The 15,616-nt window shown below is 42.6% G+C and overlaps 1 protein-coding gene across 1 annotated transcript in view; it reads left to right on the top strand.

Moving 5' to 3' along the window:
* ubr4 (ubiquitin protein ligase E3 component n-recognin 4) overlaps positions 1–15,616 on the top strand; it is a 207,540-nt gene that overhangs the window by 182,011 nt on the left and 9,913 nt on the right. The window contains 4 exon segments of the mRNA XM_038822101.1: positions 8,491–8,709; positions 11,738–11,851; positions 11,951–12,093; positions 13,561–13,686. Coding sequence (XP_038678029.1) covers positions 8,491–8,709; positions 11,738–11,851; positions 11,951–12,093; positions 13,561–13,686 — 602 coding nt within the window.

Raw genomic sequence — 15,616 nt, 5'->3', positions numbered from 1 at the left:
AATAGATCTGGCTGTTCTGAAACCCCGAAGACCGCCACTATCGGGCATGGCTCCACCCTCACTCCCACCACTTTGGACATAACCTCGAAGAAGGCTGTCCAGTACTCCACGAGTCTGGGGCAAGACCAGAACATGTGGGCGTGGTTGGCCGGGCCTCTTTGGCACCGTTCACATCTGTCTTCCACCTCCGGGAAGAACCTACTCATACGGGTTCTTGTTAAGTGGGCTCTATGTACCACTTTTAGTTGCGTCAGGCTGAGCCTTGCGCACGTGGAGGTGGAGTTGACCCTATGCAGTGCTTCGCTCCAGAGTCCCCACCCGATCTCCATCCCCAGGTCGTCCTCCCATTTCCTCCTTGTTGCGTCCAGTACGGTGTCGTCCCTATCTACCAGTCGGTCATACATGTCACTACAGTTCCCTTTCTCTAGGATACTTGCGTCCAGTAGGTCTTCCAGTAGTGTCTGTCGTGGCGGTTGTGGGTACGTCCTTGTCTCCTTTCGTAGGAAGTTTTTGAGCTGCAGGTACCGTAGCTCGTTCCCCCCAGCTAGCTGAAATTTCTCTGTCAGTTCGTCCAGTGTTGCGATCCTGTCGTCCGTGTATAGGTCCCTGACTGTCAGTGTCTCCCCGTCCTGCCTCCACCTTTTGAAGGTGGCGTCGGTCAGTGCTGGTTTGAACCTATGGTTGTTGCAGATGGGAGCCCTGTTCGACATTTTGGTCAGGCCAAGTTGCTGCCGCAGTTGGTTCCAGGATTGGAGGGTGGCTGTCACCACTGGGCTGCTGGAGTGTTTTTTGGGTGGGGATGGGAGTGCTGGCGTGGCGAGGGCCCGGAGGGAGGTTCCCATGCAGGAGGCCTCCTCCGCACGCACCCACTCAGCTTCTGGCTCCTGGATCCATCCCCTTACTCGCTCGGCTGTTGCTGCCCAGTGGTAGAATTGTAGATTCGGGAGGGCTAACCCTCCCCTGGTTTTTGTTTTTTGTAAGACCTTCTTTGGGATCCTAGCATTTTTACCCCCCCATACGAACGCCATGATGAGTTTGTCCAGCGCTTTGAAAAAGGCCTTGGGGATGTAGATCGGAATGGATCTAAACAGGAAGAGGAACCTGGGCAGTACGTTCATTTTGATCGTCTGAACTCTCCCCGCGAGGGAGAGCGGGAGTGTGTTCCATCTTTGCAGGTCCTTTTTAACTTCCTCCGTCAGGCTGGTGTGGTTCCATTTGTGGATCCCTTTCCAGTCATGGGCTATTTGGATCCCCAGGTAGCGGAATTTATGTCGGGCTTGTTTGAACGGCAGCCCCTTTAGTGCTGCCCCCCCCCCCCCCCCCCCCCCCCCCTTGCGGGTGTAATGGGAAGATCTCACTTTTGCTCATGTTGAGTTTGTAGCCCGAGAAGGCTCCAAACTCTTTCAGGAGCGCGATGATTCCGTCCATGCTGCTTTGTGGGTCCGAGATATAGAGGAGCAGATCATCCGCATAGAGTGAGACTCTGTGCTCTCTACCTCCCCTTCGGATCCCCCTCCAATTTTTTGCTGCCCTGAGCGCGATTGCTAGCGGTTCAATTGCTAGTGCGAACAGCAGCGGGGACAGTGGGCATCCTTGTCTGGTGCCCCTGTGCAGCTGGAAGTATTGGGAGTTGGTATTGTTGGTCTGTACACTCGCCATGGGAGCGTTGTACAGGAGCTTTACCCAAGCGGTGAACCCTGTTCCAAGCCCGAACCGCTCCAGTACCTCTATGAGGTATTTCCACTCGACTCTGTCGAAGGCCTTTTCTGCGTCCAGGGAGACGATCACCTCTTGTGTTCTCTCCCCGGAGGGGGTCATTATCACGTTCAGCAGGCGCCTGATGTTCGCGATCAGCTGTCTACCTTTGACAAAGCCCGTCTGGTCCTCTGTGACCACCTCAGGTACACAGTCTTCTAGCCTTTTGGCTAGGGTTTTGGCCAGTATTTTGGCGTCTGCATTCAGCAGAGATATGGGTCTGTATGACCCACATTCCGTTGGGTCTTTGTCTTTCTTAGGTATCAGCGAGATTGAGGCCTGTGCTAACGTGGGTGGCAACGTGCCCCTAGCTAGCGAGTCTGTGAACATCTCCCGCAGGTGCGGGGCCAGCGCTGTCGCAAATTTTTTGTAGAAGTCCGCCGGGAATCCGTCCGGTCCCGGCGCCTTCCCCGCCTGCATGGAGCTAATGCTCTCCATGATCTCTCCCAGTGCTAGTGGTGCTTCCAGATCCCGTTTTCTGCCCTCTCCCACAACTGGTATGTTCAGTCCGTCAAGAAACCGGTTCATCCCAGCCTTCCCCGTTGGGGGCTCTGAGGTGTACAGCTCTTGGTAGAAGGCCTTGATATAGTCAGGATTGCAGAGACATGGCTGCAGGGAGACCAGGGATCAGAATTGAACATCCAGGGTGTGCAGTATTATGGAAGGACGGACAAAAAGGAAACGGCGGTGTAGTTGCATCGCTGATTAAGAGAAGAAATTAGCGCAATAGTGAGAAAACATGTTAGCTCCAGTGATGTGGAATATGTATGGGTGGAGCTGAGAAACACCATGGGGAAAAAATGTTTGTGGGGTTGTACATCGATCCCCAAACTGTAATGTTGATGTTGGGAATGGCACTAAACAGGAAATTAGAGACGCATCTGATAAAGGAACATCCATAATTATCTGCAAACAGATAGGTGAAATCAAATTGGTAACAATACCGTAGACAGAAAATTTCTGGAGTGTATAGACAGGATGGTTTTCTAGACCAATACGTTGAGGAACCAGTGAGAGAGCAGGCCACCCCAGACTGGAAATTATGTAATGAGAAAGGAATAATTGGTAAATCTAGTTGTGTGAGGCCCCTTGGGGTTGAATGACAATAATATGATAACAGTTCTTCATCAAGATGGAGAGTAATGAGGTTCATTCTTAGACTAGGATCCTGAATCTAAATGAAGGAGACTATGACGGTATGAAGCGCGAGTTGACTATGATGGATTGGGGAACATTACTTTAAAGTGATGATGGTGGATAGGCAGTGGCAAACAATCAAAGGGTGCATGGATGATGAACAATTGTTCATTCCTGTATGGTGCAACTGTTATATGGGAAAGGTGCCAAACCATGGCGTACAAGGGAAATTAAAGATAGTATTAAATCCAAGAAATAGGCATACAATTTGACCAGAAAAACAGCAGACTTGTGGACTGGGAGCAGTTTAGAATTCAGCAAAGAAAGAGCAAGGGTTTGACTAAGGGGAAAATAGAGTAAGTTTGCAGGGAACATAAAATTGACTAAATATTTCTATGGGTATGTGAAGATAAAAAGATTGGTGAAGACAAATGTAGGTCCCTTACAGTCAGAAACAGAAATTTATAATAGGGAACAAAGCAATGGCTGACTAACTAAATACATACATTGGCTCTGCCTTCACAAAGGAAAACACAAATAATGTACCAGAAATGTTGGGGAGAACACAGTTTAGTGAGAGGAAGGAACTGAAGCAAATCAGTATTAGTGGGGAAATGGTGTTGGGGAAATTGATAGTATTGAAGGCTGATAAATCCTCAGGGCCTGATAATCTACATCCCAGAATGGTCATTTACCAAGATTCTATGGACTCTGGAACAGTTCCTACTGGAGAGTAGCTAATATAACCCTACTTTTTAAAAATGGAGGTGGAGAGAAAACAGGGAGTTACAGACAAGTCAGCCTGACGTAGGTAGTGGGGAAATGCTAGAGTCTATTGTGAAAGATTTAATAGAGCACTTGGAAGACCGAGTCCGCATGGTTTTACAAAAAGGAAATTGTGCTTGACGAATCTACTGAATTCTTCAAGGATGTAACTAATAGAGTTGATGAGGGAGCTAGTGGATGTGGTTCATTTGGACTTTCAGAAAGCTTTTGACAAGGTCCAGCATAAGAGATAATTATGTAAAACTGAAGCGCCTGAGATTGGGGGGTCGTATATTGAGATTGATAGAAAACTGGTTGGCAGACAGGAAACGAAGAGTAGGAATAGCTGGATCATTTTCCAAGGGACAGGTCGTGACTTGTGGGGTACTGCAGGGATCAGTGTTGGGACCTTAGCTATACACAATATAAATGATTTATGAGGAAACTTTTTATTTCTATATTTAGAGTACCCAGTTGGTTTTATTTTTTCAATTAAGTAGCAATTTAGCATGGCCAATCCACCTCCCCTCCGCGTCTTTGGGTTGTGGGGGTGAAACCCACGCAGACACAGGGAGAATGTGCAAACTCCACATGGGCAGTGACCCAGGGCTGGGATTGAACCCGGGACCTCGGCGCCGTGAGGCAACAGTGCTAACCACTGCCCAACCTTGCTGCCCGATTTATGAGGAAACCTAACGTGATTAATATCTCCAAATTTCCTCCAAAGCTGGGTGGGAAGGTGAACTGTGAGGGGGATGCAGAGATGCTTCAATGCTTTGGACAAAAACAGAAAATGCTGGACAATCTCAGCAGATCTGACAGCATTTGTGGCGAGAGAGTGGAGCTAACATTTCTAGTCTGGGTGACTTTTTGTCAAAGTTGGTTGTTGTGGACATGTTTATTGAGTGGACAAATGCATGGCAGATGCATTATTATGTGGATAAATGTGTGGTTATCCACTTTGGTAGCAAAAACAGGAAGGCAGATAATTTATCTGAATGACTATAGATTGAGAGAGGGAAATGTCCAACAAGACCTGGGTGTCCTTGAACACTAGTCACTGAAAATAAGCATGTAGGTGCAGCAAATGGTATGCAGAGAAAGCAAATGGTATGTTGGTCTTCAAGAGGATTCAAGTACTGGAGCAGGGATTTCTTGCTGCAGTTATACAGGGCCTTGGTGACTCCACATCTGGAATATTGCATGCAATTTTGGTCTCCTTATCTGAGAAATAATGTTCTTCCTGAGGGAGTGCAGCGAAGGTTTACCAGACCGATTCCTGGGATGGCTGGCCTGAAGTAAGAGGAGAGATTAAATTGGTTAGGATTATATTCTCTGCAGTTTAGAGGAAAAAGGGAGGCTCTCATAGAAACCTATAAAAGCATGCTCCCAATGGCAGGGGAATCCAGAATCAGAGGTCACAATCTAAGGATGCGGCATAAACCATTTAGGACTGAGATGAGGAGACATTTCTTCACCCAGAGAGTGGTGAGCCTGTGGAATTCACCAGAGAAAGCAGTTGGAGTCCAAAACCATTGTATGTTTTCAAGGCTAATGGAATTAACCGATATGGTTACAGAGTTGGATGACCAGCCATGATCATAATAAATTGCAGAGCAGGCTTGAAGGGCCGAATAGCCCACATTTCCTATTTTCCATGTTTCTTTTAGCTTTGCTAATTACTTGCCGTACCTGCATACTAGCCTTTTGCGATTCATGCACTCGCAATCTCTCACCATTTGGATAATATGCTTTCCTATTCGACCTGACAAAATGGATAATCTCACATTTCCCCACATTAAACTCCATTTGCCAGATCTTTTATAGTCTCCTTATATACTCTTCAGAACTTTCCTATGCATCTTTGTGTCATTATCAAATTTAGCAACCATGCCATCTTCCAAATCATTTATATAAATTGCAACAGGTTGAGGCCCCAAGCCTAATGTAATGTCACAGCATCACATCCTGCCAACCAGAAAATGGCCCATTTATGCTTACTGTCTGTTTCCACTTAGCTTGCCAATCTTTTATCCATTTACTACGTTGCTCCCTACACCATGAGATTTTATTTGTTTACCGTAGTGACCTTCGATGAAGCATCTTATCAAATGACTTCTGAAGATATAAATACAGTACATCCACCAGTTCCCCTTTATCCACTGTTAGGATCCCAGTTGGTGTTATAACTGGACAGAAAGATCCCAGGTTGGAACCCTAGCTCAAAAGACAGTAGCTTTTTTTTTCATAAAACGTTGAGGAACAGAGTCACAGGACCGCCAATTAGTTTTAACAACAAGAATTTAAACATGAAAAAATTGGCTTCTGATGCAAATCTCCTTTATTTTCCCCCCTTAGCTTAACAAATACAATATTAAGGTTAACTCAGATTACAAAGCACATCTTAATCGACAATGGTCTCATTAACACAGTTCCTTTTAAGCACACAAAATAACTCTGCGCAAATACACTCTCCACTCTGAACCATAAGTTAATGTTTGTGGATGTCACACGAGAGTTTCCAAACACCACTTTCAAAAGCACGCTTTAAAATCTTATCTTAATTATGTTTCCCTTAACAGTTCGCATTCTGAAACACACATCCGATTTTCCTACACTTTTAAACAAAACATCAACCCCACTTTTAACAGTGAATCCAGTCCAGCAATTTACACCAACCTCTTTAGGATTTCTTTGTTTTGACTGCTGTGCAAACTGCTCGTCCTGCTTTAACTCTCAATTCACAGACTGCATTAAATTGGCATCAGACGATTGGTTTACTTTTGAAGGCTGCTGTCCCACTTTAAATCTGGTTACTGCAATTGTTTCTTGCTAGCTCTGCTTTCATACCCTCATAATTTCCCTTACTTAAGTTTAAAACACTCACTCTTCTCTCTCAAACTGAATGTAAAATTCACTCACATTATGATCACTGCTTCCTACTTACACCTTAATGATGAGATCATTAATTTTTTTAAGCATTTTCATTAAGGTTTTGCAGAATTTTTCATAATAAAACAGTAGTAACCAGAATAACAAAACAAACTAGAGTGAACATCAACATAGTGCAAAAAGAGAATATACAATAACAATTAAATAAACATTGCCCCACGCGACCCAGTCTTCCCACACCATCCCAATGAAGCACTCACCCCCCACGGATTGCTGCTGCTGCTGACATTTTATTTTCCCGAGAAAGTCGACGAACGGCTGCCACCTCCGAGAGAACCCTAGCGCAGACTCTCTAAAGGCAAACTTTATTTTCTAGAGGCTGAGAAACCCAGCCATGTTGTTAACCCATGTCTCTACACTCGGGGGCTTCGAGTCCCTCCACATTAATAAAATCCGTCTCTGGGCTACTAGGGAGGCAAAGGCCAAGACGTTGGCCTCTTTCGCCCCTTAACTCCCGGGTCTTCTGACACTCCAAAGATCGCTATCTCTGGACTCGGCACCACCCGTGTGTTAAGCACCTTGGACGTTGCCCTCGTGAACCCTTGCCAGAACAGCTCCAGGCATGCCCAAAACATGTGGACATGGTTTGCAGGGCTGCCCTTGCACCTCATACAACTGTCTTGTACCCTTGAATTAGACTGAGCCTGGCACATGATGTGGAGGAATTAATCCTGCCCAGGACCTCTGCCCACAGACCCACTTCCAACTCCTCACCTAGCTCCTCCTCCCACTTGCCCTTGAGCTCCTCCGCCGGGGTTTCCTCCGCCTCCTGTAGTTTCTGGTAGTTATCCGACACCCTCCCCTCCCTGACCCAGGTGCTGGAGACCACCCTGTCCTGTATCATTTGGTGGCAGCATCGGAAATGTCACTACCTGTTTTTTCAGGAAGGCTCGTACATGCAGATATTTAAAGGGGTTTCCTGGCGGCAGATTAAATTTGTCCTCTGGCGCCTTCAAACTGGGAAAGCTTCCGTCTATGAACAGATCTCCCATCCTTCTGATGTCTGCCCTCTGCCAGCTATGGAACCTGCCATCCATCCTACCCGGGACAAATCTGTGATTGTTGCATGAGATCATTAATTAATCCTATTTCATTGCACAGTAGCAGGCCAAATATAGCCTGCTCCTTGTTGGCTGCAAAAAGTGCTGATCTCAGAAATTAACCCCAAAACACTACATGAATTCATCATCCACACTACCTATGCCTGTCTGATTATTCCAGTCTATATGTAGATTAAAATCCACCATGATAATCGCCACACTTTTTTGACAAGCTCCCACTATTTCTTCTTTGATACCGTGTCCTATTGTATGATTAATGTTAGGGGACCTTTACACCACTCCCAAAGTGACTGCCTTTATTGTTCCTCACCTCTAGCCAAACCGCTTCTACATCCTCATTTCCTGAACTTCAGTCATCCTCATGTTTAATTAACTCCATCTTTCCCTAACTTACTATTCTTCCCAAAAGCTACATATGCTTCAATATTCAGGTCCCAATCTATGCCATCCTGCAGTCTTGTGTTTGTAATGGCTATTGGATCGTACTTATTAATCTTTATTTGCACTATCAGTTCATGTTTTGTTTTGAATGCTACTTGCATTCAGATACAAAGTCTTAGGTTTTGTCCTTTTATTATTTTTGTATCCTTTTGCTTTATCTGCTGAGCTTTACCTGAGAGAGAACATGTGGAACTGCAGCTGGTAGTGTGGCTGGGACTAATACTGTAATTCTGCCAGGGAATGGTAGGTAATGAGCAGATGTTTGATGAATTGAAAATCATTTCTGGTCTATTATGTTTTGCTATAAACACTGGAGCCCGGACTGTTACTATGCCCAGTGGCACCTTGGAGTAATTTCATTCTCGCATTGAATTATCAGGTGTTAATTGGAACAGACTCCATCACAAACCTACATAAACTGGAGCAGGTTTCCAGTGATGAAGGCATTGGGACCCTTGCAGAAAACTTACTGGAAGCACTGCGGGAACACCTAGAAGTCAACAGGAAAATTGAAGCAGCACGAAAGGAGACACGAGCAGAAAAGAAACGGATGGCAATGGCCATGCGGCAGAAAGCACTGGGCACACTTGGAATGACGGTAAACATTTAAACTTATTTTAAATAAAGTGCATGAGAACAAGACATACGTGTTGGTTAGGACCATAACTTGTGCAAACACTAAATAGCCTGTTTCCATGTTGCAATTTCAATATAATTCTAGTTCCAATTCCTTTTGCCGATTCTTTATTTCCCTTTACTTCACTTGCCTTTCCAACCTGTTCTTAAACTCTGACATCATCTCTGCTGCAATCATTAATACAAATCCGCAAAATAGACAGTTAGGTTGTGCCTGAGTGAATTGCATTGTACTCATTTTGACTTCTTTACCCTATTGTATGGCCCCAAACTCCATTTATCTCCATCTGCCACTTTTTTCCCATTCCACCAACTTGCCAAAATTTTCTTGCTCTTTCCTTTGGCCTTTGGAATTATTTATTATGCTTCCTGTTTTAGTACTTTCTGTAAACTTGGGATACCACATATTCCACAGTAACAAACATGATGCCAGATCTGAATACTTTGGAACACTATTACCTATTTTCAACTGTTGAGCAACTTCCCTTAACATCTACTCATTAATCCTAGGTGTTCTAGGGAGGAGATGCTCTGGCTGATTTTGCAATCCAGCTCTCGGCTTGTAACATTGTAGGTAGCAGATGAGGAACATATCAGCCATGATAGAATGGTGAAACAGACTCGATGGGCCGAATGACCTAATTCTGCTCCTATATCTGATGAACTTATGAATTCCTCCCTTTTTTTAGCAGCTTTTTTCAAATAAATTTAGAGTATCCAATTCATATTTTACAATTAAGGGGCAATTTAGCATGGCCAATCGACCTAACCTGCACATCTTTAGGTTGTGGGGGGCGAAACCCACACAAACACTGGGAGAATATGCAAACTCCACAGGAACAGTGACCCATAGCTGGGATCGAACCTGGGACCTCGGCGCCATGAAGCAGCTGTGCTAACTACTGCGCCACCATGTTGCCCTTTTAGCAGCTTTCAATCCAGTTTGCTGCTCTCCTAATTCCATATTTGAACAAAATCTTCTGTAATGGTTTTCCTCAGTATCTCAATGGTAGCACTCTCATTTCTGGATCAATAGATTGTAGGTTCAAAGCCTCATTATAGAATTTGAACACACAATCCAGGCTGACAGTCAGTTCACTTTCAGGGGTGCTGCTTTTCAAATGAGACACTAAAATGAGATTCTGTCCGACTATTCAGAAATAAAGAGCATTATTTGTAGTATGTTTAGCGGTTTCTCCTGGGGTGCTGGCCAATATTTATTGCTCAGTGTCACTAGAATTGTTTAATTGGCAATTTATTTCATGCTGTTTTGCCACATTAAGATTTATTCCACCAACTTATCAAAATCCACTTGCTGTTTCCTTCGGTCTTTGGAATTATTTATTGTGCTCCTGTTTCAGTATTTTCTGCAAACTTGGGATAACAAGTTAACATATACAGTAAACAAAACATGGTCACAGACCTGAATACTTTGGAGCGCTAAATTGAAGAAGTGCTTTGGGGCACCTTGAGACCATAAGAATCGCTCGACAACTACAGGCTCTTTGCTGTCTGTGCCTTGTTGACACAGAGTTGAAAAATCTGAACATCACATCGACTGAATTTCTCCATCCACCATATTTGGCATCTATTTGCAGAATTTGTTCAGGTTTGCCAAGCATTAAGGCGGCATGGTAGTGCAGTGGTTAGCACTGCTGCCTCACGGCACTGAGGATCCGGGTTCGATCCCAGCTCTGGGTCACTGTCTGTGTGGAGTGTGCACATTCTCCTCATGTCTGCATGGGTCTCACCCCCACAACCCAAAGATGTGCAGGACAGGTAGATTGGCCAAGGTAAATTGCCCCATAATTGGGAGCAAAAAATTGGATACTTGAAATTTATTTTTAAAAAGGTTTGCCATGTATATCCTCCTTTTTAAAGTCCATGTTGGTTTCTTTTAACAATCACTTTCTTATTGTCTAGAAATGTTGTAATGTCATTATAGTTTAAGAATCCAAACTTCCCCTACTATACATAAATTAACTGGCCTGCACTAAATTGGGTAAATGCATATTATAGAGTTCACTCAAGTCCTTTGACACACAGTATGTCATTTCTGAGACCCTCCACTTTGTCTTCCCCCATTTCTCTCAGCATCCTTAGGGTTATCCTGCCAGGTGTGTGCACTTTAAGTAAACCAACCTTTCTAAAGCTTTCCTTTTAAGTATGAAAGATTTTTGCAAAAATGGCATGGGTCATTACAATTTGAACAGAATTCCTCGGGCATGCCATGAGCATCCTCTTTTGGTAATGGTATAATTCCAAATTGGTACGTTATTGGGTGAACCGTAAATCAAGCTACAGTCAAGCAAACCAATCCAACTTTACATATACTCCAATATACAATTATATTCTCAACACACCAATGTTCATTTTAGTTCTCAACTTGACCTTTGCCAAAACACAGTCATCTGTAATCAAGCATGTGTTGCTGATGTTTACATAATAGTTATTGGATTCACTTTTTAAGTGTTGCACTCGTTTATGTTACTGTACCAACAACATAATTTAGCATCTTCAGAATTGTACCAAACCTGGACTTGCAGATGGTGAGAGCAGTGTCTGCTAAACTCTCAAGTGACATGATTCACATCAGTTTACATCTCAATCACTTATAAGAGTAAGAGATGATGATTGGGAATTGGATTATTTCTGCTGGAAAACCGAATGTAACCAAGGTGCAACTATGTGGCGATGTTTGAAAGTGTACACTTTAGAAGCTATGCCGAAAGAAAGCCTAGAATGAACTTGTTACTTGGTAGGAAAAAATTTGTCAACCAATATTTTAATTGGATCTCTAGTAAAGCTGCACTGCAACCTTAAAGTAACTCCACAGTTGTCTTTCATGAGAGTTAAAAGTAAACTTGCCTTGATATGATTCACATGCTGTTGTGATCAGGATGTTAAAGACATTTGTATCCCATCACACAAATGGCTTTTGGGCATGTCAAAGTGTTTGCATTTACGATTTACATATTCTTTTTAAACAGACTAATGAGAAAGGTCAGGTGGTCACCACAACTACATTACTGAAGCAGATGGAAGAGCTTATTGAGGAACCAGGTTTGACATGTTGCATTTGCCGTGAGGGTTATAAATTTCAGGTACGCCTCAAAGGAAATACAATTGCATGCAATTTCATGGTATTGATTTCTGTTCTTTAGCAATCACAACAGAATGATCCTCATTATTCTCTGTTACAGCCAACCAAAGTGTTAGGAATATACACTTTCACAAAGCGTGTTGCTATTGAAGAGTTTGAGAACAAACCACGGAAACAGCAGGGATATAGTACAGTCTCACATTTCAATATCGTCCACTATGATTGTCACCTCGCTGCAGTCAGGTATTGGTAACTCTACCCTTTTTACGATTAGGATTGAGAGGTTTTGATGATAAATTGAGGAAAGCTATTACAAATGATGAGTGAGATGTTAACTGCACAGTGTAAATTTGAGAGCATAACTTTTCAGGCCATCAACAAAAGGACAAAAAGGAGAAGTTAGGACAGATTTCTAGCACTACATGTTGTTACAATATGGAATGTAATCACCAGTGTTAAAACAGAGTCCATAATGATGTTCAAAAGGGCAAAGGATAACTATTTGAAAAGATTCTGAAGGGACTAGTTGGAATGGCCTTGCAGTCCCTCAAAGCTGCAGCAATGTTTCTGCACTAATTTAGTGACATGACATATATTCGAAGAATGCTGAGATTTTAAAAATGATAAGGAAGCAGAATTTTATGTTCTTGTACTTGGAGTATTGGATCGTTTGAACATAGCAAAGACATGACTAATTGGGTGGGGAGGAATGACAGTTAAGGCAGTGAACCTTGTTTTTTTTCTGTGGTTTAAATCAATAAACATGGAAACAAGTGAGTTCCACTCCTTTAATTTGTCTTGGATTTTCTACACCTAAGTAATCAATGCAAAAGTGTATAATCTTCCCGAAGTAATTGGGTGTGGGGACGGCATTTGGTGTAACAAAACTCACTTTTTTTGTAAATGAACTGTATTTTGGTTCTGTACGTCACCATGGATGTATTTTATAATCATTCTAAAGATTATGATTACGGGTCTTGTTTGAAAGAAATATTCATATTAGCAAAGTGAATGGTTTTATTTAATCTGCTGAATCGCCCATGACCTGGTTCAGAGGTAGTTTGGTGTTGGATTGTAGATTTTCAACTTTCAGATGGAATTCTCTTCAAGTTTGCCTCCTGGGCGACACAGTGACACAGTGGTTAGCACTGCTGCCTCACGGCGCTGAGGACCTGGGTTCGATCCCAGCCGCAGGTCACTGTCCGTGTGGAGTTTGCACATTCTCCCTGTGTCTGCGTGGGTCTCACCCCACAACCCAAAAAGATGTGCAGGGTAGGTGAATTGGCCACGCTAAATTGCCCCTTAATTGGAAAAAAAGAACTGGATATTCAAAATAAATTTTAAAAATAAAAATTTGCCTCCTTTAAAGCCATTGCTCAAGTAGGTCCTGAGAAGCGGCAAACCCAGAGGATTATGGCTGTTTGCATAGTCCTGAGAACAATTGTCACTCTGTAAATTACAGGCCCTGGATTAAGAAACCCTAGTATTAAATGACTGGTTTCTTTTTTTAAAGATTGTTTTGCATCTGTAACATAATGAATGATTGTACAATAGGTAGAAGTAATTTTGTATAATTTATCCTTTCTAATTAAGTCAACACTCTGATTTACTAGAGGGTATTACTAACTCGATGAGCTTGGTTTCAATAATTCATGATAGTAATTTATGTAATTGCTGATGCTCTGGCTGATTTTAGTGAGTTCCTTTTAGATTGGCACGTGGTCGCGAGGAGTGGGAAAGTGCTGCATTACAAAATGCAAACACCAAGTGTAATGGATTACTTCCTGTGTGGGGTCCACACGTCCCCGAATCAGCATTTGCCACATGCTTGGCAAGGTAAGAAACTTAATTTAAGCACTGAATATGAACTACGAGATCTTTCATTCCCTGTAATTTAAACCAGGGGATTGAAGAATCCAGGCACTGAAGAAACAATATGGAAATGTTACAATGTCACCACGTTTTGGGTGGAGATGTAAAAAAAAGTTGAGAAAGCTGTAGGAGGACATAAGGCTGGCACAATGAGCAGTCAGGCAGCAGATGCAGTTCAATGCAGAAAAGTGTGACGTCCTATATTTTGCAAATAAGAATAGGCAAAGAAAATACGCATTAAATGGTGAGCATTTAAATGGGGAATGTGGGCAGAGAGTGTTTGCTGTTACATACCCATCAGTTAATTTTTAAAAGACAGTCGGAATCCTTGGTTGATTTCGAGGCAGTATATAAAGCATGGAGCTGATGTTCAACAGTTAAAGACCTGGAACTTTTTTTGGGAATTTTGGGCACCTCATTATGGAAAGGAAATAGAATAAAGAAATTTACAGCTTTAATTCATTTTTAAAAAATATATAAATTTAGAGTACCCAATTATTTTTTCCAATTAAGGGGCAATTTAGCGTGGCCAATCTACCTATCCTGCACATCTTTGGGTTGTGGGGGTGAAACCCACGCAGACACGGGGAGAATGCAAACTCCACACGGACAGTGACCCAGGGCCGGGATTCGAACCAGGGTCCTCAGCGCCGTAGGCAGCAATGCTAACCACTGTGCCACCGTGCTGCCCCGCAGCTTAAATTCATGAGGATGCTGCCAGGGTTGCAGAGTTCCGGTTATAAAGACGGCTTTGAGAAATTGGGGCTTAAGTGAAATCCTGTTCAGTGTTTAGGTATAGTAAATAGCAGTGGATTGTTTCCAACGTTTGCCGGAAAGGTATTAAGAGAGGATAAATTTAAAATTATAACAGAAAGATTGGAAAAAAGTTTAGGAACATGTTATTGGGCAGCAGAATGAGATTCTTGGGTTCAAATCCTTGTTGAAGCAGAGTTCATCAACTCTTTTAAAAGACAATTAGATAGTTGTATGAAGAAGAAAGAACTTGCATTATCAATCATTTTTCACAATTTCAGTGTACCCCAGGAGCTTCACAACCAATTAACTACTTTTAAAATAGTCATTGCTTTGTAGACAAAAAAAAGAGGCCGCCAATTTAATCACAGCAATAAGATATGTTTTATGTTTCCAGTTAATCTGGTTTGGTGTTGGTTGAGGGATAATATTTTGGATAACGTCCTTGGTATTCAAATAATGCATTGTGATCTCTTACATCTGCCTGAATTGACAGATGAGTATCTGTTTTAAGGTCTCATCTGAAAGACAGAACCTCCAACAATGCAGTACGTTGTGCTGCACTAATGTGTCAGCCTTGATTATGTGCTCAAATCCATATGGTGAGTTCTAACTTATTAGTTCTGACTTAGTCAAGAGCATTACCACTGGGCCAAGCTGGCTTTTGGAGGAATATTAAAAGTATGAGGAGTGAACAGGATATTGGGATTATACAAGGTAACTGTTATGGGCCAGGGTTTAGAGAACCTCAAAGTGTATCATGGAGTTCACCTGACCCACAACTTTTAATAGATTGTGGTATGGGGAGCACATGGCCCACTCTACAGATGTGGTACAGCAGAAATGGAAAAGTATGTTTTAAAAGCAAAACAATGTTTATTCTATGAACTCAAGTTAACTTTTTTAAAACATACAATGAACATCTTAGCAACCATTAATTCAAATACAACCCCCAAAGAATATAACACTGAGTAATGCTTACGCTGTCCTTTTAACATCCATGATGTGGAGATGCCGGCGTTGGATTGGGGTGAGCACAGTAAGAAGTCTTACAACACCAGGTTAAAAGTCCAACAGGTTTGATCATCAAGGCTAATTTGATGAATTCAGAATTATAAATGTTTTCAGTAGTGACTTTAAC

Source organism: Scyliorhinus canicula, chromosome 16 (assembly GCF_902713615.1).
Source record: "Scyliorhinus canicula chromosome 16, sScyCan1.1, whole genome shotgun sequence".
NCBI classification, from domain to species: Eukaryota; Metazoa; Chordata; class Chondrichthyes; order Carcharhiniformes; family Scyliorhinidae; genus Scyliorhinus; species Scyliorhinus canicula.
The sequence above is the reverse complement of the archived record's forward strand: the minus strand, read 5'-3'. Positions and strand labels throughout refer to the sequence as shown.